Source organism: Saccopteryx leptura, chromosome 10 (assembly GCF_036850995.1).
Source record: "Saccopteryx leptura isolate mSacLep1 chromosome 10, mSacLep1_pri_phased_curated, whole genome shotgun sequence".
Classification (NCBI taxonomy): domain Eukaryota; kingdom Metazoa; phylum Chordata; class Mammalia; order Chiroptera; family Emballonuridae; genus Saccopteryx; species Saccopteryx leptura.
This window is the reverse complement of record NC_089512.1, coordinates 59,298,252-59,324,969: the sequence shown is the minus strand read 5'-3', so window position 1 is coordinate 59,324,969 and position 26,718 is coordinate 59,298,252. Positions and strand designations below refer to the sequence as shown.

The 26,718-nt window shown below is 43.7% G+C and overlaps 1 protein-coding gene across 2 annotated transcripts in view; it reads right to left on the bottom strand.

Annotated features, from left to right (window-relative positions):
• CACNA2D3 (calcium voltage-gated channel auxiliary subunit alpha2delta 3) overlaps positions 1-26,718 on the bottom strand; it is a 1,028,076-nt gene that overhangs the window by 294,915 nt on the left and 706,443 nt on the right. For both annotated transcript variants that reach the window (XM_066350330.1, XM_066350329.1), the window contains exon 13: positions 21,189-21,322. In XM_066350330.1, coding sequence (XP_066206427.1) covers positions 21,189-21,322 — 134 coding nt within the window. The remainder of the gene's footprint in view (positions 1-21,188; positions 21,323-26,718) is intronic.

Genomic DNA, 26,718 nt, shown 5'->3' with positions numbered 1-26,718 from the left:
TAGGGCATGGAGGGAAGAAGCTAAATTTGATCATCCATCTTTAGAAAAGAAAACCACATCCAATCAAATACTAGTCGGTATTCCAAGGGTCAGATATGAGGGGATGAAGGAGATTTGGCTTTGGGTGGGAAACACACAATGCAGGACACAGATAATGTATCAGAGAGTTGTACACTTGAAACCTGTATGATTTTATTAACCAATATCACCCCAATTAGTTTAATTTAAAAAAACTAAAAGTTGGCCCTGGCCGGTTGGCTCAGTGATAGAGCGTTGGCCTGGCGTGCAGAAGTCCCGGGTTCGATTCCCAGCCAGGGCACACAGGAGAAGCACCCATCTGCTTCTCCACCCCTCCCCCTCTCCTTCCTCTCTGTCTTTCTCTTCCCCTCCCGCAGCGAGGCTCCATTGGAGCAAAGATGGCCCGGGCGCTGGGGATGGCTCCTTGGCTTCTGCCCCAGGCACTAGAGTGGCTCTGGTCACAATAGAGCGATGCCCCGGAGGGGCAGAGCATCGCCCCCTGGTGGGCAGAGCATCGCCCTATGGTGGGCGTGCCGGGTGGATCCCGGTTGGGCGCATGCGGGAGTCTGTCTGACTGTCTCTCCCCGTTTCCAGCTTCAGAAAAATACAAAAACAAACAAACAAAAAAAAAACAACTAAAAGTTGATTATTTGGGGAGAACAAAAGCAGTAAAAGTTCAGTAAAGAAATGCCTGATGATGTCACTACTTCCCCTCCCGTCCCCCTCCACAGTGGGCTTTGAGCAGAGGTTGGGAGTAGAGGCAAGGTTTATGAGACGTACCAACTCATTGCCCCAAGGTTAGGTGGGCAGCCTCTCGGAAGGCCGTGAGCATGAGCACAGATCACTGCTGCTTCCTGCAATGTGGGGGCTCCCAGACTGTTCACCTTCTTTCCCTAGGCTCAAATACCCTGCTGTGGTCTGCCTTCGGAACACCTTGGCTTACTCGAGCTTATATCACTCACTGCTTCCTTTGCCTGAATGCCCACCAAGGTGACCAGACTTTCTAAGTCATTATAAATGCCCCCCAGGAGTTTGATTCAAGATGTTCAATTTCCTTCAGGAGGGAGGCTTGGTTTATAGCATCTCATGATTTTGACAGAGTGACAGTAGTTGTAGTTATATAAATTATAGGATGTGATTACAGTGTTTGCTGTGGTATCACCATCAAAATCCTTTTCATGATGTATATATAACACATTCAAAATGCAAATTCCAGGATTTTTAAAAGCCTATTAAATAGAATTGTTTTGCCTCTAGATTTAATCCCAGGAATGCTGGTGGCTTCTTTACAAGCGCAATGAGCTGGGTTTTCTTTCTGTCATTTAATACAGCACAGAGGACTCTCCATGTGAGAGATACATGTTGCAAAATTTAAAGTTTCCTCTCTTGGGCTGCCAACACTATGGGGAACATAATTTGGGACCAGTCAGTGTCCTCACAACTCAAAGCTGGCACCATGGGATTTCCAGAGTTCAGTAGAAGCAATCTAACTCAGGCTTGTAGAAATGGAAAGGACATTTCTAATCACACATCAGACATTTTAAGGCACTCCATAATTCAGTCTGGTGGGCTTGCTCCTCATCAGAGCACAAACATATAGGTGGGAAAACTTCCCAACAGCAACACTGCATCAGAGAGCACAGAGCTCACACCAGGCAGGCAAACCAGAGTTGAATCTCCTTTGTTCTAATTATCCCATCTCCTTGGGCAATTCCTCCCTCACCCGAGGCCTCAGCTTCTGTGTCTGAGAGATAGAGATAAAAGGACCTACCTGACAGAGATGCAGATGCACTCTGCACACGGTCTGGGCACATGTTACCGCCTCAGACTGGTGGCTCTGGAGACCCAATGATTCCCACTGTGCTGCTCAAACGAGGCCCGGACTACTGCGCTGTCGGGAAGGACCCCAATGAGTTTTCTTAGTTCAGCCTTTCCTCCCAAGTGTTTTGGTCACACCTGCTGGCCATTGCTCAAGACTAGGACACAGCAGATTCCAGCACTGTAATTACTTCTTCCTCTAGTTCCCTGGTCGGCAAACTGCGGCTCGCGAGCCACATGTGGCTCTTTGGCCCTTTGAGTGTGGCTCTTCCACAGAATACCATGTGCGGGTGCTACCTCGATAAGGAATGTACTTACCTATATAGTTTAACTTTAAAAAATTTGGCTCTCAAAAGAAATTTCAATCATTGTATAGTACTGCTGATATTTGGCTCTGTTGACTAATGAGTTTGCCGACCACTGCGAGTCTAGTTGTTTCTAAATGATACAACCATAAAGACTTCTGGGAAAATGGAGATGATGACATCAGTAGACTTTTTTTTCTTTTTCACTCCCAAGCATGGGGTGGAGCTTCCAGGCAGGACTCACCACTCATGGTAGGGAGTCTGGCCACAGATTGTGAAGGTGACTCAGGGATGCTCCCTGCTGGGGAGGAATACATTCGCACCACCTTCCTTACCCCACTTTCTTCCAAGAGTGTCAGACTTTGGCAGGAACCAAATAATAAGGCAGAACTAATTCTACCACAAGACGTCTGGAATGATACATAATAATGTTATTCTGATTAGCATTTATGGAGGGCAACGTGCCCGGCAGGGTGATAAGCAGTATTATCTTTTTAAATCTTCACAAGTCTATAAGGTCAGCAATATTATCATTTGCATATACGGAGAAGAAAGCTTGATTGCATACAGTATAATGCTGAAACGGAGCATGTGATTTACTGTAGACTTCAACATAAATGTTGTGATATAAATGTGTATGCTAATTTTAACCTGTACCTCAGACGTGGTCAATTGTTCTAATCAGTAATATCATTCCGGCTTGTATTTAAGCAAAGGGTGGTATGTGCTCTAGCTATGTGCCTCCGAACAACACAAAGGTTTTTTTAATACCACAATGGACATTAGACATGAATTTTTATTGGAAAATTGGAGGCGTCCACTCTGTGCGGTTGGTTCAATAAACTGCAGAGGCCCTGCCTTTCTCTGCATGAACTCACATGAGGACTTTGGACTTTGGGAGCTCTGTGGCCTTGATCCTTAGGAATAGGGCCCCAGACCTGATTGTCAACAATCTTAAGCTGCTGACTCAGGCTTCTCAGTTGCCTGACTCCAAACAGAAGCTTAACCGGCTCCTGCAGACAATGTCTGTTCTGATTGAGAGGCCATTCGAACACCTGCAAGGACAAAGAGCTCTGCTTCCCTGGGCTGTCAGGACAGTTGCCTGGCTTTTGTGAATGCTGCTACTAAACGTCTGCACGGAATTTGTTGGAGGCTTGTTTGTACCACAGCCTGGTAACAAGACTGTGAGGGAGGGGACACACAGTCTTCACCACTAAATGTTGAAGGCTACTGATATCTACCAAAAAGAATACTTTTAATTACCTAATTGACTTGGAGTGATCATTACAGGGACTTAAACTGTACCGCCTGAAAATGAAAGTTATGACACTTCAGTGCCTAGAGTAGGGACTGACCCTCAGCTTAGTAGGCGCCTGACCAATAAACTAGGTAACTGTACATTCGGTTCTACAAGCATCCCTAGAACAACGACAGCCAAAGAGTAAACCCTCCTGTGTGCTGACAACTACAGAGAAGAAGCAATCCAACTGGTAGGAGGGCCATGATGTCCACACACGCTGAGTGCTCCTCCTTCAGCTCGACGAGGGACGATCATTGCAAGAGAAGTGGGAAATAGACAAACTTCATCTAGATTCCATGAAGTCTGGGGAAATCAACAGACCTTACAAAAATGTCTGGTTCTTCCAATCCAGCAAAGGGCTGCTGTGGGCCTATGTACGGTGGCCAAGACAGCCCACATTGCATCCCTGCATTCCCAGCCACTGGCTTTCTTTCCCAAGTGTGTTCTTGTTTGCATCCAGTTGTACTTGGTTGGAAATCTGTTCTTAATAATATTAATAGTTAAAATTAAGATTATTTTAACCTTTAAATAACTTATGTTTAACAAAACCACATTACTTTCTAAGTAAAAAGACCCACGCATTTCAGTAACAAAATAGTCAGTAATCTCACTTTAAAAGGAGAGCTTTTTCAACAAATACAGTTTTGTTACATATGTATTGTCATGCAGTGATCAATATTTCTTAACTTGAGAATTCCATGCTTTTACATAACAGAAAGCTAAATAAGAAGCAGATTGTCAAGTGCTATGATGGGGAACAGCTGCCAAAAAAATGATTATTTTCTTCCCCTCTTATTCCCTCAGTATTCGGTTGCAAAAGTTATACTGAAACACTAACTCATTAAGGACTTCCAGTATCTTCTTCGGAAAACACACCACCATCCTATCATATCAGACTTTCTGGGAATTCTCCTTCCCAGTCTGGCCCAGAGTAATTAAGTTGGCTTGAAAAAGGATTATAATTAAAAGCAGAAAGCATTTATATTTTGATGGAGAATTGAGTGCTAATGCTAAAGAAGCTCTGTGGACCTGAATATTTTTCCTGGCCTCTCCCAATATCAAGTTTCTTTGGAGTCCACCTAAATTATGATGATGCCCTACCAAAAAATCACATTCTACTCTTCATCCATAAACCATATCTTTAGCAAGAAAACCACTGTTAGGAACTTTTCCATCAGACCTAAGTAATGCAGCATAAACAATGTGCCTTAAGTAATCAACCCTTTCCCCAACAGATTGTTTTTAACAACATACATAGAAAGGCACAGAAAGCGAACACTGCAAAAATCTGGTTCGCCACCGAAAGTTCCTGTTCTTCTGTTGAAAATCAGTGACTGCCACTGAGTAAGATGTTGGCATTTGAGAAAACTAGTTGCTTCAGACCTAAATTTGACCATTTGGCTAGATTTTTTAAAGGAAACACAAATATGACCATTGCATTGCAGGGAAAATATTTTATGCTCTCTCTTGGTACCACCATCCACTTTGTAGCGGATATTCTTTATTATTTCTTCCCTAAATCTTGGTGTCTCATTGCACCTTTTCAAAAGAAGTATAATGTAGAATGGGAAAAACAAGCAAACTCTAGTTAGGTTGTAAAAAGAAATCGGCTGTATGATTAAGAACAAGCCACTTAGCCCCTCTGCGTTAACATAGGATGTGTGGTCACTAAGTGCCAGGCCCAGTGCTGGGTTGTGGGGACCCAGAACAGACTCTGCCCAGTACTTTCATTATCATTCGGAAGACAAACATTAGAGAATTTTTAAAGAGAAAAACTCAAAGTACTTAACTTCTATGTAGGAAACTGATTGGGGTCTGAGATGGAAAGTCATTGGGCACATGAGGGGGGTTTGAGCTGAGACATGGAGAATAGGAAGATTCTCTCCTTCAGTGCAGGGGCAAAGTGGGAATGCTGTCTCTCCAGCTTAGAGAAGCATGTTCAAAAGCCTGGAAGAGGGAGACCGTGGATGGGGGACAAAACCACAAAAAGATGCCCAGCATGGCTGCTGTTTTGAGAGTCAGGGGAGAGTGGTTAGCAATGCTGGGCCTCAGTTGACTATGTTAAGGCACTTGGAGATAATATATTAAAAAGCACACTGAAAATCAGTAGATGAGTAGCAAACATAAGCGATTACTATTAAAGAGTCCATGAATGCCCAGCACATATTCCAACAAACCAGATAGAATTCTGAGTGTCAAAACCATTTGAAAAAATTTCTGTATTTTAATACTGGGTACGGTCTGGGGCATGTGACAGTATATGGCAAAAGTGCCATCAATCTTACCTTCACAAGGATGTAGCTGATATAAAATCACCTTTGCTACTGAGAAAGTTCCTCAATGCATGGATACATGGATTCAGACTCCTTTGATGTATGGGGCAAATGCTTCCTTGGGATGGCAGTGTTGGATACCTGGGAGAATTCCAGTTACAAGGCGAAGGTGAACGCACTGCTCATGTGGATAACAAAGAGGGCCTTGAGCAAGTATGCATGCTCCCCCTGAAATGCTGGAGACGACGCCATTCTTACCTCTCATCTACGAGACTGAGATCCTTTCAGATGCTCTCCAACCTTGAGATGTCTAATCTACGATAGTCATATAGCTGAGTATTTCTTGAGCATCTACTATGTGCATATCCCTGGACTGAGGACACTACAGAGAACCAGATACTATCTCTCTCCTCAAGGGGTTTGTAGTTTAGTTGGATGAAAAATAAATACGAAAATTTTTTACATAGTACAAGATGTTCTAGGATGGGGCTAAATGCTTTGGCAGAGTGCCAGCCCCACTTTAGACAGGGGTGGCTCTCTGAGATCAGGGAGGGCTTCCCAGAGGGTATAGTGGTGATATTGGGCACAGCAAATAAGCCCAGAGGCTTCCAGATGGTATAGGAGAAAGAGGCTGCTTCTGCACAAAGAACATGTGCAGTAGTTAGGCATGAGGGAACATCAGGGTTTGTTCTTGAGATGATGAACTTGTGAGTAGGGTAAGGCCAGATGGCAGCATTGGATGGGGAAAGGCCATTTTAAAAAAGAAGACTGAGAGGTAACCAGGATCCAGGTTATCAAGTGATTCAAACACTTAGACCGTAGGTTCCTCTGGCGGATTCTGAGCCAGCAGTGATTCCACCCACACTTTAGATCCCCTAACTTATTGGCTGATAGTTAAAATAGCTCAACCATTTGTGAAGCCCTTTCAAACTGGGCCTTGTAATGTTTTTCAGACGCAGATAGAAAAAGCTATCTACGGTGGTTTCATGATGGCCTTGGCCCTATAAGTTATTAGAGCAGTCCTGCCCATGGCCCCTTGCCTTCTACTGGGCTGCCACAGAAGATCAATTCATTAACAGTGTGTGCGAATCCTGTCTTTCTCTAAGGCAGGACTCATGCCATGGAAACAAATGCACTTAGCAGACGGCGTGGTGGAGGAGAAGCAGACCGAGGGTGGGCACTCACTCTTACTTCATCTCAGGCTGCCTTTAATTTATTTGATCACTTAAGAAGAGAAATCAGTTGCCAGACTGTTTAATAGTTGTTTCCATCAAGTGGCAAAGATGCTGATGTTCCAGATTTTTTGATTAGGAAACTGATTTGAAAACATGTTCCTTCTGCCTGAATAAATGATTGTATTTGCTTTTCCTTTCATTGTTCAGAACAAGAGAATTCCCCAAGGAGCTGGCACTGAGCATCAACAGAAGAATGGGGTTGAAAAGATCCTGGCTGGCACACCATTCACGAGCAGGTGTGAAAGTCCAGGAAGAAATAACCTTTCAATGGTGAGGAGGCAAAAGAGTGGTCCTTGCTGTTTTTGAAATAGAAACAATTTAATAGTACAGGTCAGATGACATATTCTTATCTATGGCATCTTTGAGCCCTGGACTTATGGACAGTGCATTCATAATTGGCACAGTAATCCTTATGGAATAAGAGTAAAGAATGAGCTCTTTTGCATGTAAGAAATTCTTTCTATAGCAAGAGAAGAGAAACTGGCAGCTGCTATCAAGCCATAGCTTGATTCTCTGGAATTATTTTTAATTATTCTTCATGCTGGTAATAAGAGGAATGTGTTCATTTTAGTTTAAGCCATGTCAAAGCATGATAAGTTACCCAAATAGCTGGGCTGTGAAGGGGAAAAGCAGTAGATTAGGTTGTGATGGCCAAAATACCTCCCTCAGTTCTCAGAAAGCAGAAGGGAGAGGAGTCCACCGCCCATATGGCAACACGGTAGATGGAAGAAAGGCAAGTCAAAGAGGTGGGAGGGAGGGAGAGGTTGAGGGTACTCCTGGGGCTAAAAGGAAGACATGAGCCTGGGTCTCAAAGACAAGGAAAGAAGACATGCGCCTGAGTGTTAGTATTAGAGGCATCTGGGGGCATAACTTACAGAACCTGAGACAGAAAGAGCTCTAGATGCGCCAGCTCTTACATATGCCAGTCATTTCCTCCTACCCAGACCTCTATCTTACAGAATCTGCCCCATAGTCTGGGGGCCGCTTCTAGAATGGAGCCTGGGCTGGTGTCATGGGACCCTCCCCAGCCACAGCTGCTTGGTTAAGTGGCAGGCATCTGACCTCAGTGGAACCCTGGGCTAGAGTAAGTCACATAGTTTGTTGGGAAATGAACTCAGATAAACTAACACTGAGTTCATCATTACTGGGTTTGAACTGGGACATCGTGTAAAGTAGACTTGGGGGAGACCACATGTCACCTATGAATGAGGGGAGACAAGAACCAGTCTATAGAGAATATAAAACTCAGCTAACAAGTTAGGGAAGAGCACAGAGGAGGCTGTGTGGCTCTGGAAAGAGAGAGCACAGAGTGGTTGTCTTCTCATGATGGTTTCTACTCTTCCAGTGATTCCTGCCCCTGCCCAGGCTCCTCCTCTGCCCAGCTAGTAAACGTCTCCTAGCTTGAGTGTATTCTCTGCCCAGAGCCAGTGTTTTCTAAAGGTGCTGTAAGTATGATGAGTCAACTTTTGATTAGCTGCAGTAATGAAGACAAATAAGGCAGAAATATTATAAAACATTGTCATTATAATTGTGGACAAAAAAAGAGACAGGGTGTAGGTCCAATATGTTTGCAAATATGATGTTTATGTTTGTTCACTCACAGTTTGCACTGGGTGTGGGGACAGGCTATAAACTGGCAAGGTCCTCATAAGCCTAAGGCTTAGTTTTAAGATTAAGCCTTTCCCACCTTTTTAATACTAAGATCTTTATAACATCCTTCTAATACTAAGATCTTCTCAAAACTAAGCTTTTCTCCACACCCTTGACTGTTGCATGATGTGGGGTGGTGCACTCTTATGAAGAATCCCATTTATGCCTCAGATAAGTGGCTTTGTATCAGAGACTTCCTTATTTGTAAATTGGCTTAAAGGCTTTAATTTCTACACTATAAAATAAGGCAGACCGGGGGCTCTCTCTCAGATCCTGCCATCAGCATTGCAGAGGAGAGGCAGCCAAGAGGATGGAGGGTTGAAGGAGAAGCCAGTTTGTGCAGAGTTTGTGCAGAGAGGAGGAGATGGGGAACAGAGGTGAATAAGGCTGGTGGGGTCTTTGATTCTAGGAATACTCAGATGAGTCAGTGGCTTTGGGAGCCTTGAATGGAAAGGGAAGTGTTTTCCCACTGTGTGTATTTTCTCGCCAGCCAGGTGCAGGCTAGGATTAAAGGTAATGGCCCACCAGTTCTTGGCTCCATTGTTTCATTACCGTCTGTCCAAATCAAATGCGAACCTGTATGGGCTAGGTGGCTGTGATGGTGGCCATGACTACTGGCCATACACAGGGCCACAGACTAATCCTGACAAATTCAGGTGAGCCCTGCATGGTGGCCTTACACTCAGAGACCTACAGTAACCACACAGGATGGCCTGAAATTAAAACTTTCTATCTGAAAGTGGTTGTAGTCAAGTCTCAGGGAGGTATTTTTCTCTAACAAAGGTCAATGCTTATGAGAAATCAATCAATGAACTAAGGAACCGCAATGAAGAACTGATGTTTCTCATCTCTCTCCCTTCCTGTCTGTCCCTATCTGTCCCTCTCTCTGACTCTCCCACAAGAAAAAAAAAAAAAAAAAAAAAAGATCAATGTTTACCTTAAAGGAGCCTATCTTTAGCATCTACAATAACATGCCTGATAAAGTGTCTTTGAAATGTAAGGGCAACCTTCTTTTCCTGCCCACTCAGGGCAAGCATCCCATCAGAGCAGGAACTAACAATCTCCTCATTGTTATTGTTGTCATGTTAATTGTTAACTGTTAACTATTTTATACCTGCCTATGTAAAAGAAGTTTCAGTACATTTTTGCTCTTTATCCAATCCCAGAGATTGCCCCCCCCCATTTGCTTTCTCCCACCTCCTTAATCTATCACCGCTCTATTTCATGTACCATATTTACCCAGGTATCAGATGCTCCCATGTATAAGACGCACTTTAATTTTGGGACCCGAAATTTGAAAAACAAAGTGTATTACATAAAGTTATTGAACTCAAGTTTTATTCATCGTAAAATTCACACAACTCTTCATCATTGTCAAAACTCCCATCTATTAGCACATTGTCCTCATCTGTGTCTGATGACAAATCACTGTCTTCATATATTGCTTCGTCCTCAGTTCCATCTATGGCATTTAAAATGCCACAACCACTGTATAAGATGCACCTAGTTTTTATGCCCCAAATTTTTGAAAAAGGGTGTGTCCTATATGTGGGGAAATATGGCAGCTCCCTTACATCCTCCCCTTTGATTCTGATGTATAAAACAACTTGGTAAAACTGCCATTTTCCAGAGCACTTTCTCAATCCCTTGAGACTTTGCTTCCCTGCAATTATCAAGTTTGGCTGAAATAAATTCATAAAAAATTCTTACAGGTTAGGAGTTGGTTTTTTTTACATTGATATAATTATTATTATAACTGAAAGGCTAGGGGCCGCCACCTAGGCAGGTTCACATTGGATTAGGACAGATGGTAAAGGAACTGTGGAGCCAAAAAATGGTGGGCCGTTCCATTTATTAGTCTCATAAAGATGGACAAGCAAACAGGCAGGGAAGACCTCTTCCCTTTTTAGTTCCAGTTCCAGGGCTCCCAAGCCCAAACTCGGTCTCCAGTTCCACAACCAGGACTCGTAGGCTCCCACTAGGCTCAGCATTTTCTCTCTCTCTAGACTCTCCTGCCAAAACAGGTACCCTTCTCCAGTAAACAATAGCAAACAATCACCCCTCCCCACGGGGTGGCAGGCAGTCAGCAATTTGCCATCTGCAGCCTTCCATAGACTATACACACATGGCTCTGCCCCAATACAAGTGAGCAAACCTAAAAAACAACTCTTGTTCGCCCAACAATAACATTTCCAATTTGGTTTTCTAATGCAACCATTAGAATCTATAGAAAGCCTATGATAGGCCTGTTTGGGTCAAAACTTCGTATTGAGAAGTTAAATGGAGCTACTAATTGATGACCTGAATCTCTCAGAGTGGAGAAGAAACCAGTCCCAAAGAAAATTGATCCTGGGAAGAATGAGAAGTGACAGAGTCCTGCATAGAACTTGTGTGTGGAACTTGGAACTAATCCAAGCCAAAGATCACGTATGCCCTCAGTATGGTACTCGTTATGGTACCATGTTTATAACCAACGGAGCCCTTTCACTAGTCAGATGTTTCCATGGACCCTTCATGTATAAGACATACAGAGGCAGAGCTGCTCTGGTAGATATTGGGGAGGGGTGGAGCACTGAGCGAGGCTCTGAAGCACTTTTTTGCTCCTTCCCAGCACTGCAGAGCCTCGGTTGTATTCTTGAGTAATTGCTAACCCAGGATCTTCCCAATCCCCATAACCATCTTTCCTAACTGGACCCAGACCAGTACCTTGTTGTAAACTTGGGAGCAGAGCAGATGATCTATAGTAGAAGATCCTGGGTTAGCAATTACTCAAGAATACAACCGAGGCTCTGCAGTGCTGGGAAGGAGCAAAAAAGTGCTTCAGAGCCTCGCTCAGTGCTCCACCCCTCCCCAATATCTACCAGAGCAGCTCTGCCTCTGTATGTCTTATACATGAAGGGTCCATGGAAACATCTGACTAGTGAAAGGGCTCCATTGGTTATAAACATGGTACCATAACGAGTACCATACTGAGGGCATATGTGATCTTTGGCTTGGATTAGTTTCAAGTTCCACACACAAGTTCTATGCAGGACTCTGTCACTTCTCATTCTTCCCAGGATCAATTTTCTTTGGGACTGGTTTCTTCTCCACTCTGAGAGATTCAGGTCATCAATTAGTAGCTCCATTTAACTTCTCAATACGAGTTTTGACCCAAACAGGCCTATCATAGGCTTTCTATAGATGCTATAAAAGTAAGGGAAAAATCAAGGACTATAAAGATAATGAAAATTAATGGGTGATAGAGGCCATCATTGCCATCTGTTAGAGAGGACACGCCTGGGAATTAAGCTAGTTAGAGTCAAGGGATAAATTTAAAATGACATGGGATTGAACCCTACATCTAGTCATACCTCAAGACAAAACTACATAGATGTTCTTGGTTCCAAGAGTCAACAATTTCCTTTTGATGTTGGCTACTTTGAGTTGGGTGTTGTCACTTGTAAACAAAGAATGCTAAATAATCTATCATGCCAAACGATTATTTAAATCTAATGGTCTTATCCATTTCTATAGTCTTAAATCTATTTCTAGAGGCTATCCTTTCATTACAGATAATTGCAAATTATAATCCATAATAGCAGAAACAACAATAATTTTAAAATCCTGAAAAAAAAACTCTCCTTGTAACATATTCTTTTTCATTTTCAGCCCTAAGCTTTTGGACTCGTTGACAGGGTATTAGGACCCCTCCCCTGAGGATAACAATTTTATACTTTTGATGCATAGTTTTATAACACTAACTCAAAGAAAAACAGGATAAACTTAGAAAAGAACTAATATAGAAATCTAGAATCAAATGGAAGAGGAAAATAGTTAGCTGGTACTAGAAATCCGAAATGCACTCATTTTTAACATCACCATCTCCTGGCAAAAACAATAATTATAGTAGTAATCTATTTCAATGGAAATAAAGTACTGTAATATTTATAGTCTGTGCCAGAGTTATAATGACTGCAGGGCCAGAAGTGAAGTGTCACAGCATGCTCCACATGTTTTTAACACGGTTTCTAAAGACTTTGGAGGCTATTAAATTTAATGAACCCATCTGCTATGAAATAGAGGTCCCAACGTAATCAGTTTCCTCCATGCCATGTAATGCAGATGGCATTCTCTGCAACCCAGCAGGATGGTTTATATTTCTCTTTACATGTGTCTTTTTGTTTTGACAATTTGAACTGCTCTGATATGCAGTGGTGTTTGGGGAAAATACTGTAAATTCCGTTTCCAAGCCCCAACAACTTCCTTATGATGCCTTAGACCCCATGAGTTATTGCTTCTAGGCACTAAGATGTAGCTTAAAGCAATCACCCAAACGACTCCTAAATGGCCTAGGTGCTGTTCCTAGATGGGAAACCCAAATGAATGTGCAATTTATCAAATGCAAAGCATTTTCTCCAAGTTGGACTTGGTGGGGGGTAAGGAGGAGGGACACAGGTTCAATTTGCAAATGCAACTGAATTGGTTTGAAAGTTCCTACAAATCGCAGACCAGATTGCATTACCAGGAAAGGGGAGGGGCAGGAGGCTCGGTAATGAATTCTCATTATTTTAAATGGTCACATTCCCACTGTTTCTAAAAGATTTCTTTGCTTCCCTTCTGCTTGTCACTGTGGTCGATGCAAACTCCCCTGCAGGGGTTGATCAGGATATGATGCTTCCTCAGTTTAATGCAGGTTCTGCCCTGCATAGCAAGTTGGGATGCATTCCCAAGATGATTTGGACCCAACTGGAAAGCACAAGCCATTTCCTTACAACATGGAACAAATTCTATAGTTAGTGATTGTTTGGCTCTGCACCTAAGAGATAATGCCTGTGCACAACTTGTATTCAGATAAGAAGCCCATGAATTTCAGAATTCTGGTGTTTGCTGTTTTGTCAATTAATACATGAGCTCTTATTAGATGTAACATAATTAATGTTGTTAACATTAATTCATTTATTTGGGCTTCACCAGGAAAGCAAATTGAATAGAACAGCCAGGCAGGAAACAGCACATTTAATCAGACCGGTGGTAACAGGCAGGGAGGACTGGCCTGAAAAGCCAGTTTCATCAGTCTCCATTCCCCATCAGTCTTGGTTAAACGCAATCCTTGACTCTCATGTGAAGAATTCAAACTCGGCTTCTGTTCACATACTTCTATCTTGAGCTTGTTCAAGCCCAGAACTGTATGAATCGATACATAATTAATAAAAGGGGAAAGCACTGTACTTGTAGGTCGTCTTAAGCTATTCATTTAAGCATTAAATCACTTACATAATTATATTTGTTGCTGCTGTGTTTTAAGCCATAATTGCTGATGAGTCAAGCAAACAGAATTCTTTTTGCCTTCACCACCAGATAATTAAGGAGAAAGAAGAGTTTTAAGACTATATTAAGCAAATTTGTGGTATCTAGTGTTCAAATTTACTAGTCAGTGAATACTTATTTTCTTAGAATTTGGTAGAAATTACATAAATAGGCAGGGTCAGAAGTCTTCTGATTCCTAAAGAATCAAGGCCAATTTCAGACTACACAGTCTGTCACAAAGAGAAGCAGGCTCCTCGAGACCCCTGTGCTGAGCAGAGCTGTGCTGAGCAGAGCAGACATGGTGGCATTCCCTTCGGGCATTGTCTCCCCCTCCTGACCACAGCATATGGACAGAAGGTGTTGCACTAGGCAGGCTTCTAAAATGCTCCCTAGATTTCTGTTTCCATAAGTGTGTATCTCCTAAGATCCCCTTCCCTGAACAGCGTGATGGGCTATCACTCCCATGATCGAGTCACTATCATTGGACACTGAGTTAATTAGAAGAGAGATTATCCTGGGTCGCCCAACCTAATCAAAGATGCCTTTAGTGGAAGATGAAGGTTCAAAGAGGTGCATTCTCGGTGGCCTGGAAGAAAACAGACAGCCATGTGTGAACTGTAGGGTGGCTACGTGGCAGGGAACTGAGTTCTAGGAGCTGAGCGCAAAGCCTAGTGGATGGTAAGCAAGAAAACAGGAACCTCAGCCCTACAATTGCAAGGGACTGTATCCGGCCAACAATCTGAATGAGGCTGGAAGAGGCCCCTGAGCTGCAGATAAGAACTGCAGTGCAGCCAACTCTTAATTGCAGTCTTGTGAGACCTGGAGCTGAGGGTCCAGCTGTCTTGTGCCCAGACTCCTGACCCATGGGAACCATGAGATAATACATTTGTGTTGTTTTAAACAGAGAAGTTTGTAGAAATCCATTTCATGGCGAGAGAAAACTAACACAGCTATCCCAGCGCTGACCCACATCACAGAGTGTGCTGGCCGTTCTAGCTGGGAATCGCAACTACTCTCACGCCAGTTGGTGGCTCTCCTCTCTGTATCTGGGGAGGTCATTCTCCTTCATGGAGCACACAGCTTCTGAGGCTACCAAGAAGCAATAGACAATAAGCAGACATTAATTTAGCTACCATCAACCTAGGATGAAACAAAGAAATCAAGGTAAACTACACTGTAGGAAGGAAGGAAAAAGGGAGGGAGAGAGGGAGGGAGGGAAGGGGGGAGGGAGGCAGGAAGGGAGGGAGGGAGGGAGGGAGGGAGGGAGGGAGGGAGGGAGGAAGGAAGGAAGGAAGGAAGGAAGGAAGGAAGGAAGGAAGGAAGGAAGGAAGGAAGGAAGGAAAATTAAGTGTACATTTGTTTGAATGCAGGGAAAGCTTTCTCTCCCATTTTCACGATTGCTTTGCCCATACTTAATACACTAATTTCTTTAGCAACGTGTTTTACAGTCTTTCCAAAGCATTCATTTACGTAGTCAACAACTTTCTTTTTACACTCAAAATTCATTGGTTTAAATTATATTTAACTAATGTGTAGTTAGGACAAAATTACAACTGGCATCAATAGATTTGGATTGAAGAGGATTGGCTTCTCATAAGCTTGCAGTTCAGCTGGGGGCAGTCATGTGTATGAGTCTTGTGCCAGCATGGCTCCCAGACCAAATGTCCAGTGTGTTGTGGTCAAAAGGCAGAAACTGGTCTGGAGCAGAGGGAGGACAAGGAGTCAGTTAAGGGGTGGCCAGTTAAGAGGGATCCTCCTATATTTCCCTTTCCTTAGGCAAGGCAGTCAGTTTTTACCTCTCAAGGGCGACGAGGGGACTATCTTTGGCTGGGGACAAGCTGTCTTTCTTGGGGACACTGATCCTAGGCACCAACACCAGACTATAGTGTCTGACCCACAACACATAATTACAGCTTAAGGAATTCCCAAGGATTAAAGTGTATCTCTAGAGAGACAGTGCTTTCAAGGTATTCATCATACTTAACATCCCAAATTCTATGATCAAAATGGTAGAAGCCATATTGTAGTTAGCATGAAGTTACTTGGAGACCCAATTCAAAGAAAGGAGAGTATTTAAAAAACTTTCCTACCACTCAAGGAGAGAAATCCCACTGGATTTCCTGAGGTTAAGAATGATGATAGGTAGTATTTATTGCATTTTTACCATGCAGAGACATTTAATCCTTAGAGGCAAATTGGGAAGCAGGTTTTATCCCCATTTGTAAGTGGGGAACACAGTACTCAAAACAAAAACAAAACTAAATGACTTGCTCACAGTTACATACCTGGTATGGCATAAATCTAGAATTCAAACTGAGGCCATTCTTACTCTAAATTCAATGCTGTTAGCTTTATGCTAAGGTAGATTTTAAATATATTGAAATATAAAAACAAAATTCATAGCTACCAATCCTACCAGGACTTGAGGTATTACAATGGAGTCATCATGCCGATGCTAAGTGCTCCTGAGTTGGGTCTCTCTCTTTGTGGCGAGCGGGGCCGGGCCTGCCCTGGATGTGTCAGGACAGTCCTGAATCTGCAATTGCTGACCTCCACTTCCCCACCCCGTCATTTTCTGAGTGCCGATAAAGTTGCTGGGTTCATCTTAGAATTTACACGCTGCAGATGAGTTCAGCGTAAAAACCCTATTTTTACCACACAGAAATAGCAGGGGGCTTCTGTCCTGGGCCTGGCAGAACCCAGGCCAGGGGAGTGTAAAGCGATTGTTGCTTCCCAGCACAAGAAGCACCTGTCGGAGCAGCACCTGTCGGAGCAGCACCCGACTTCGCTCCCTGAACCAACCTCAGAAAGAGGAAGACTGACCCCCTCCAGGGTCCTCACTGACCCAACAGATTTCTCAAGACCATCAGGATCAGAAGGAATCCCCAAAACATTCTACTAGGAAATGTACTAATCAGGGCTATTTGCAGAGAAACCACAGAAGCTTGGAAGCACAGAGACCATGCTGAGCTATCATTTCAGGAACCAGCACATTCTGGGAGTTAGTTCTGTGTATGACAAAGGGGTCCTGGAAGAGGTGAAAACAATGAGCTCTGTTATCTTGGCATTCCATTTTACTCGATAATGAGCCACTGAAATCATTGTTTTATTTTGAAGTAGGTAAAGGTGGTTGTGGCACAGAATGCAAATTTCAGATAAAGCATAAGACTTTAAAGATGTTTCCTTGCAACTGCTCATCTAGAACTGCTCTCAGACCATTTTCTTTGCCTCTGCTATCAAGAGTTCATTAGTGGATAAGCTGGGGTAGCAATGGGCTCTCCCTCTCTTCACTGCCCTCCGTACATAAAATATCTATGGGTGTATGTAAATAATAAACCTTAAACAATTGATATAGTGGTTATCTAAAGCAAGGCAGACTATTAGTACAAAGCTTTATCTTCTACTCCACCATGAGCCTTAGGTTCTGTATCTGCGGCCAGAATACTCCATAAGTGCGACGTGTTTTTTTCCAAAAGCACACTGTATCTGCTTGCTTCTCATCGCTGACACTAATTTTGATGACCCACTGGAGATTTTGCCTGGATTCTTCCACTGTATAGATACTATTTTATCCCCTCACCACTTGTCAGAAACCCCTAGGATAGCTCATTAAAACAATTGAAATATTCTGCTCAAAATTTCCCCCTAGATTTAGCATCCACTGATGACCTTTGCCCTAACCAGTTTTGGCCAAAATGGTTGCAAAGTTGTGATTTTCCAGCCCCACAGCTACCTCTGTTTCTACCAGCCAGCACTGCTTGGGACAGTGCACTCCTCCCCACCCACTTTGTTATCTGTTTAGCTCGTCTCTCTGAGATTTATCTATTTATTATTGGTAAGGACATGTGAATTTCAATTTTATTCAACAGGACATAATCCATTGCTGTCTGTTTTTATTTAGAGGTTCAAATTGTCCCAGACTTGACCAGTGAGAGCTGGCTCTAGCATCTTTTTGACATGAGCTCGTTGTTCTGAGCGTGTCCTAGAACAAAATATTCCAGGTTTTCTTTTTAATGGGGGTGGGGGGCTGGGGAGTACCTTCCCTACCCAACCTCTGGAATTAAAAATTTCTCCAAGGAACCCTGACTCCTCTTGGTGGGGTGTGATGTTTGGAAGCTAGGGTCTGATTTGTACATGTGGTCCTTGCTACCAAGGTGCCCTGGCTTCTAGGCCTTCCAAGTGGACAGCCCTGGGCTTGGATCCTGACACCTTCGATCCAATGTCACGCCACAGAGGTCTGCCTTGTCTTCCCCCATTAAACATCTGCTCAGTCCTACCACACGCACAGAATACACTCAGAATTGCTAGATGCACAAAGCTACACATGACACCAAAGTTTAAAGTTTATTTGCAGTTCTTTTTTTCTCCCTTAGACTATGGGTAAAGTGCTCAAAATGTAATACTGTGTGTCACTACTATGTCCAAAAGGTTCCTTCTTTTCCCTCCCTTTCTAGATTTCCCCCCCTCGTTTGATATGTAGTTCAATTTATTTGCTCCTGTTTGTATTCACTGTTAGTTTGTATTTTAATTTTTTACATGCTTTTTAATTAACCTGCTTTCAAAGTCAAAGACATACAAAAGGATGACTCAGAGATGTCTCTCTCTCCACTGTCCCTTCTTCTCTGCACCCCCCTCCAGGACTTCTTGTAGGTAACCAAGTCTATTGGTTTCTGATTTATCTTTCTGTGTTAATTTTTATAAAAATTTTGTAAAAATAAACAAATATACATGTCTTCTTTTCCCTCTTCTTTCTTGTTTAGACTTTTGACTTGGCTTAGCAATATATCCTAGAAACCACTCAATTTCAACCAATGTAAACCATCCTCATTCCTATTTTTAGCCCTAAGACTCCATTATGTGGATATACCGTAGTTTATTTGTCTATTTTTTATGTTTAGGTATTTAGGCAACTTTCAGTATTTTGCAATCACAAGCAATTCTGCCATGAACAGAATGTATATATTTTTATATTGTTTATTGTTGCGGTTCCTCTTCAGGGTTAATTCCTAGAATCAGGATTGCTGGGTCAAGTGGAATTTCCCCATCTGTCTTCCCACAGCAATACATGTGTGCCCTTCCCTGCAGCTCGCCAGCAGACTGCAGAGCTGAGCGGTCGTTTTTGCCTGTCTGATAGGTGAGAAGTAGTAGCTCACTATACTGTAATTTGCATTTTTCTCATTACAAGTGAAATTGTACATTTTTCATATGTTTAAAAGACATTTTTATTATTTTTTGTGTGAATTTTAGTATGCTTATATCTTTTGCTCTTTTTTTTTTTTTTTGTATTTTTCTGAAGCTGGAAACAGGGAGAGACATTCAGACAGACTCCCGCACGCGCCCGACCAGGATCCACCCGGCACGCCCACCAGGGGCGACGCTCTGCCCACCAGGGGGCGATGCTCTGCCCCTCCGGGTTTTGCTCATTTTTTAATAGAAATTTTGGGGTTTTCCCTTCAATTTTTAAAAGCTCTTTATATATTATGATTATTAGTTCTTTATGGATCATATATGTAGCAAATATTTTCTCTTTACTTTTTTTTTTTTTTTTTTGCTTTGCTTATAAGAGTTTTTGACTTACAAAAGTTGGTTTGGTTTTGTTTTTAAGTAGTGAAACATATTTGTTTTTCTTTGTATTACATCTGGATTTTGGAGTCATTGTTAGAAGGCCTTTGTCTAAATTCAAGTCACAAGAGAGAGTGACTCAGGTGTTGTTTTACCACTTATATGGTTTCATTTTTTATAGTTTATATCTCTGATCCACTTAGAATTCTTTTTGGGGGTATGATGTTAAGAATAGAACTATTTTTTTTTCTAAATGGCTATACAGTTTTCTCAAAAGCATTAAGTACAAAGTGCATCCTAGTCTCACTGATCTGAGATGCTACATTTATCATACACTAAATTTCTATACGGTTGAGTCTTTTGTTGCTTTATTTTTGACCTACTGATCTATCTATCTACCCAGGTGCTGATTTTATAATGTTTTAATTATAGAGACTTTGCTTTACATTTTTAAATTGATGAACCAAGTAAAATGACTGATCAACTGGCTGTTTAGGGTTTCTACACAAAACCACTGGCTGACTCGATCACTCCAGTACCAGTCAGGCACACCCCCTCTTCCTGCCACACTCAACAGCACAGAAGAAGGAGAGAGGAGCCCAGCACTGCTGCTGCTGTTGTTACTGTCAGTCTGGGCCACCAAACAGGGGGCAGCTTAGTTATTTCATTTCCATGATTCTAAACCAAACTGGTGTCAGAATCTGAAAGTGATACAAGCCCAAGATCTCCCTGTCAACCAGAGAGGGTTTCCAGCCGGACATCCTCCTCTATTCAGGGTGATTCTCCTGGGGAAGAGAACCCCTTCTTGAGCAGTTTGTATTTCCATGGGCCCACTGTGCACTCAGGGCCGAGGGGGCAGCCTGCCGTGTGGCCCCCGGATGGGCTCCCACCTGCCGCTCCTGCCCTGCGTGGCCTGCAGCTGCCAGAAACACAGCAGGAACGAGAGAGCTCGTGGAGAGCAAAGCCGGCCCCCAACAGCCATTGAGATCACTCTGGAGAGCAGCTATGTCTGGGTTACAGTGATTAATGTGATGCTAATCCCAACAAAAACGATGGGAGAGAGGCCCTGTGAGAACGTTTACAATCAATTAATGAAGAAACGCCACTCCCATCAGACTCATTATCACTATGAAAAATCGCCCCGAAAATACACAAGAAACCAGGCCACTGAGCCATTGTTTGATGATTGGCAAAGCTCCTCCTTTTAAACTAATTCAGCATCAGAATCCTTTGCTTGGAATTCAGCTTTAGAACGAGCCTTGGCCGGAGTTCCAAAAACAATCCAGTGCCTATATAATCACCACTGAAGCGTATTCTCACTTGTCTCCGGGAAGAAAATGCAGCTGTGGCCTCTGCGGTGGCCTCAGCTCACTGTTTGAGCTAAGCTTCAGTCCCCTTCCCACGTGAGACCCAAAGACCCAGGCCTTTCAGATGGCGAGGACAGAATCTAACATGTCTATAATCAGTGACAGAATTCGTACACACGTGGGAAGGAAAATCAGTAACTAGAGAAGATGATCAAAAAATGAGTTTTCTGTGCTGGTCTGACACCTTCCAGAATGCTGGTGACATTTCCACCAAGGTGGTTTGCAAACTGTACACAAAGGAAAATGTCATTGAACCCCGCCCGCTATTGCAGAGGAGCAATAGGACTGCTGTGTTCTGGAATTAACACAGGAAAACTCTCCCATCTCAGGAGGGACCCGCTGGCCACCCCCCAGTGGCCCCACAGACTCACGGTGCTGTCGATGTAGGCTTCGGTCCACACCACGTCGTGCTCTTGGTCAATCACTTTGGGCCGGCTGAGCACGTGGAGGTATTCCATGACATTTTCCTGCACATCAGCCAGGGTGGAGATCTGGGTGAAAAAGCCTGCCAAGGGAGAACCCAGCTCAGTAACAGACAGGGAGACCTGCACTTGGGGAGCATGCATACACCGTGCCTTCTTGGCCTCTAGCTAATTTCTTTCTTTTCTCTTCCTTTTTAAACATTATACCTCCCCACTGCTATCACCCACTTCATGAGTAATCTGCTCATGTTAGAAAATATCATCAAGCAAAAAAGTAATAAAATTAAGATCAACCCACAAACCCACCTCTCAGAGGAAGCCCCTGCTAACTTGTTAGGGAATGTCATCCCAGACTTTTTTTTACATATACACATGACAGAAACGGGACTCCTCCTTCATGCCATTTTGTAACATTTTATTTTTCACTTTAGTGAGTTTATTTCCAATGGGAACACTATAAACCACAAAATTGAAAGACTACCACTTTTATCACTATAGCAATAGTTATAATTAATTTTTGAGTGCTTACTAAGAAACATAAAATTTGCTGAGCACTTGAGAGGCTTTGTCTCATTTATTCCTGATGACATGGTGCAGAAGGGATAACAGTGCCCTCTATAAAGATCAGATGACCAAGATAGACTAAAAATATGCATTTCACCCATATTCTCGCAAGTATCAAGTGGCAAATACAGGTGAGCTCAGGATTATGAGTGTCTTACCCTGCACCTTCTGCTTTTACAGAAATCTGCCCTTTATGTATTTGAAGCTGAAATGCCAGCTCACACCCTCATGTGGTTGCCAGACCTGTCTTTTAAGGTAGACATGGTTTCTAAGTAATAGGAAAAGCTATAATCATGCTATTGTCTTGGGGATGTGGATTCCATTTTGGTTTCGAGTTTAGTGCATCGTTATGTTTCTCTTCAGTTTGGGGTTCTGTTGGCCTTGCTGTGTGTATGGTAGGAGATGTTGGAAGGGGAAGGTTGCATCCCTACCAGGGTCCTTCTTCTTCTTCATTTTTTTTTTCATTCATTTAGTGAGAGGAGGGGAGGCAGAAACAGACTCCCACATGTGCCCCAACTGGGATCCACCTAGCAAGCCCACTAGGAGGTAATGTTCTGCCCATCTGGGGTGTTGCTCTGTTGCCTAGCAACTGAGCTCTTCTTAGCTCTTGAAGTGGAGGCCATGGAGCCATCCTCAGTGTCTGGAGCCAACTCACTCCAATCAAGCCATGGCTGCAGGAGGGGAAGAGAGAGAGAGAATTGAGGGGGGACAAGGGTGGAGAAGCAGATGGGTGCTTCTCCTGTGTGCCCCGACTAAGAATAGAACCCAGGGCATCCACATGCCAGGCTGACACTCTACTACTGAGCCAACTGGCCAGGGCAGAGGGTCCTTCACTCAAACATTTATGGGAGGCTTTCTTGGTGCCCAGCTCTGAAGAAGCAGGAATTAACAAAATGTGCAGGGCCTCTGCCAGCTGGAGCCTGGAATTCTTGGTAAAACAACTACAGAATAGCACAATCAACATTGTCCTAAAGCACACAGCAAGACTAGCCAATCACTTGGTAACCCCAAGGAGGGGGGGTCAGCACCACTAAAGCCTGAAGGATGAGGAACAGTTAGCTAAGAGGAAGAGGGGTTAGAGAGTATGTACAGTAAAGTAAAGAGAGTAAATAAAGGCTGAAGTTCAGAGTCAGGCCCCTTATAGGTACTGACGATAGCTTGGAATGGCTGGGGTATGGAGCTGGGGCAGATAGGGTACAAGTAGGGTGCTACAAGATCAGAGGAATGAGCAGGAGGACCATCATATAGGCCCATGGGAAGTAGTTCAGGCTTTATCCTACAGGCAGGTAATCATGGAAGGGTTTTAAGCAGGGGGCACTGGATGGACACAGTCATGTTTCCTCCCCATGTCTTTAAACGAGGACATTTATAACTAAGCTCATGCCAGCTCCTATTGCCAACAAATCAAAAAGGGTATGTGTGCCTCTGAAGCCAGATCTGTCACAGCACTTGCTACAGTGTTTACAGAAACTCTTAGTGTCTAAATCAGGGCTCAGGGTAAGGAAATGCCAGCCCTTCTGTTGTCTAGAAAGAGCCGGGACCCTCCCAGGGCATTTCCAAACAAAGGCCAGCTGGTTTGAATTTGGTGTGCCAGGGCCAAACCAGGTTGGGACCATGTGGCTTCTTGCTTCTTAATGACAGCTCTGCACAGGGCTAATTAACATGCATTGTCACTCCTGTCCACTCCCACTCTCCTGGCAAGAGCCAGAGCCCCGCCTATCCCATGGGAAACAAGGCCCCAAAGGAGCAGGCTCTGAGCTCCTATTTTAGCATGCAGCCTGCAAGTGGGGCCCATGAGCACCTGGGCCCTCCTTCAGAGATCAGGCACCAAAGTTAGGGAGCTCCACTGAGACCCTGCTTTCACAAGACTTTCAAGTGGCTCCTCTTGGAGGTATGGTGGGGAAGACAAGTTTTAAAGAGGGTGGCTGAATGAAAGAGGCATCCAGGGTTACCTCTCCATGCACAGCAGCTGTAATCACTGTGTGGATAAGAAGCATTTTGTCTCTTTTCTAGTAGGCAAACCTTGGGTTTTGAGGGAGCGGTCATAGACAACCAAGACAAAGAGGAAGTTAAGAGAGGTGTTGCCAGGTTGACAAGTGGAGGCGGAGAGGACCATTCGGGTACATGGGTGAGTGAGCCTCAGTGCAGAGCAGTTCCTGTTTGGGGATTCCTACATCAAATGTGCAGTAAAGACAGCATCTCTTAGGAGCAGTTCTTCTTGGTTTTCTAGATTTTCTTAATCCTTAAAGCCAACAGTAAAAATCCTTGCTTTGGGATTTCCAAAATAGGGCCAAGAGAAGAAAGGGAATGAATGCAAGGAGGGTGGGAGAGACAGGCCATTAGCATAGAAGGGAGTGGGAAGGAAAAACCACCACACATTTGGACGGGGATGGAGCTGAGATCATCCTCACTTGGCACTGCTTGTCACAATCAAAGTTCTGAGAAGCTACAAAAAACTGGCTTCTCCCCAGAGCTACAAATCCACAGCCAACTGTATACCTGACACCTCCGCAGGATGACTAACGGGTTCTCAGACTGGACGTGTCCAAGGCCAACTCCTGAGTTCCCGCATCGAATGCACGCCTCCCCCCCCCACTCCCTATTGCATCTTACCCCTCTCAGCAAATGGCGTCACTCCCCAATTTTGGCCAAAAATATAAGAACTGCCCTTGACAGCCATCACATGCTACCCCAGCCCACAACTAACCCATGAGCATCTTCTTCTGGCTCTGTCTCTATCATGTATCTAAAATCCACTGCCCCTTCTTCTCCAGACTCCAGAACCTTCCCCCAGAGTACAGCAACAGCTTCTCTACAAACCCCCTTCTCATTATTTAGGCTACTTATAGCAGCTAGAAGGACCATCTAAAAGTACAAAGCAGATCATCATCTCTCTGCTTAAGAGCCTAAAACAGGTTCTATGTAGAGTTAGGAAAACAACTACAAATTTCTTACCCAGACGGCCAAGACACTCCTTCATGTGCCGCACCCTTCCACACACACACCTGGATGACCTCACCCGCTTTTGTTTTCTTATTGTTGCTCTCATTGTTTCAGCTCCCTGGCCTTTTTCCTCTCCTCACAGGCCAAGTTCATTCCCCTCTTAGGCTTTTGCACTTGCTGTATCCTCTCTGCCTGGCACATTTTTATCCAGTTTCTCCATGGCTGGGTCTTGTATATCATGCAGGGTTCAGCTGTCTAAACTTATTTCCTCTCATTTCACCCTGCCGTCCTTTTCTTCAGGAAATTAACCTGGTGCTGAATTCTGACCTGCTTCTTTACTATGTTCTCTTTCTCTGGGATATTAGCTCTGATAAATGTTGCAAACTGGTGCCTGTCTTGTTGGTAGCAGAATTGCCAAAGCCAGGCACAGGGCTAGCGGGAGCCTTAGTGACGCAGAAACATTTCCTGAGGTCTTCCTGTGAGATTCACCTTGCCCCTGTGCACTGGGGCATCACAATAGCCCTGCTTCTGCGCTCCCAGTACAGAATGAAAATGGACTCAGAGAATTCAGTGATTGTCCCAGATCAGTCCAAATCTAGGTTCATCCGATTCCAAAACCTTTGCTCTTAACCACTGAAGATGCTACCTCTTCCTGTACTGGAAAAGGACAGTTATGATGGCTCAGAGGTCCTCCTCCAGGAGGCTGCCCCATCAAATGTACTTTTGATTAATCACTGGGCTGTCCATGTCTCTGTGACTGGGAGAAGGTGAGGATGGGGTGGGGAAACGCATGGCTCTCCCTGAGGTCCCTGGAAAATGCTCAATAAGCAGCACCAAAGATCTACTCAGAACCCAGGCCACAGGTCTAATCTATATTTCAATATATAGACCAGGGATGCAGGCATATAAAAGGTAAGAAAAGCTTAAATTATAAAAATATTATTAATACTGTATACTGCAAAGCTTAATGCAAATTTAATCATCTAACTCCAACCCATTAAAATCTCAAACCTTTCTGAAAGACTCTTTTTTGTTTTTAAATGTTTTCATATAAGTTTTAGTTAACAAATGTACTTTTGATGGATCACAGGAAGTCGCGAGGGCTGGACGCTTTGGCTGTAACCATAGACGCTTCCCTTGTTTTCCCTCTGCATTCTCTGAACTGGCCCCTCACCCTCCTCCCCACTCTCCCCCTCCCCTGTTTTTTTCTTTTAAATTCTAGCTCTTGAATGTTTATTCTCTTCTTTAATGTGCCTTTTTGGACTTCATATATCATGTAGGAAAACAGAATCAGCAATCATTCGGTAATTACCAAGGAGTAATTAATGCTGTAATTAGCCACCTATTACAAATGGTCTTCTCATTTTTCTACATAACATCTATTTATTTACTCTATTCCCTTGCAGAGCCTCCTGTGAACTCTGGGTTACAACTGCTCAGTGCGATAAACCACACACAGCCTGGTACTTTGTATTTCTGAGTTCTACCACCCTTACTTTGAGATTTCTTAAGAGTCCCTTGTCTAAAAGGTGCCCTTGCGTGAGGTGCTCCATCATTCAATACTCCGCTTTGCCATGACATCAGAGCCTGAGCCTCCTCCTCAGCGGGAGCCCCTGGCTGTCTACTGCCCATGCCCAGGCCCTCGCTCCACCTTTGGGGTGATGGGCACTCCTCCCTCTGAGTCTTGACAAACACTCCCTCTCCTCTGGACCAGAGGAGCTGCAGACAGAGCCAGTGTTCAGACTCCAGTCTTCTCAGTGCAGTGAGGCCCATGTGGGACCTCGTTTGATCCCTCTCAGGCAATGGTGTTCTTGAAACACTCCAGCAATAGTCTCCCTCATCTCCCACCTCCCCATCACACCACTGATAAAGCACTTATTTCTGTAAAAAGATATACAATTTATAAACGGCTTTCTACCTCCACACTGACCTTCACAGACAACAGCAATAGGTCTGTTGGGCCCTAGAGTCG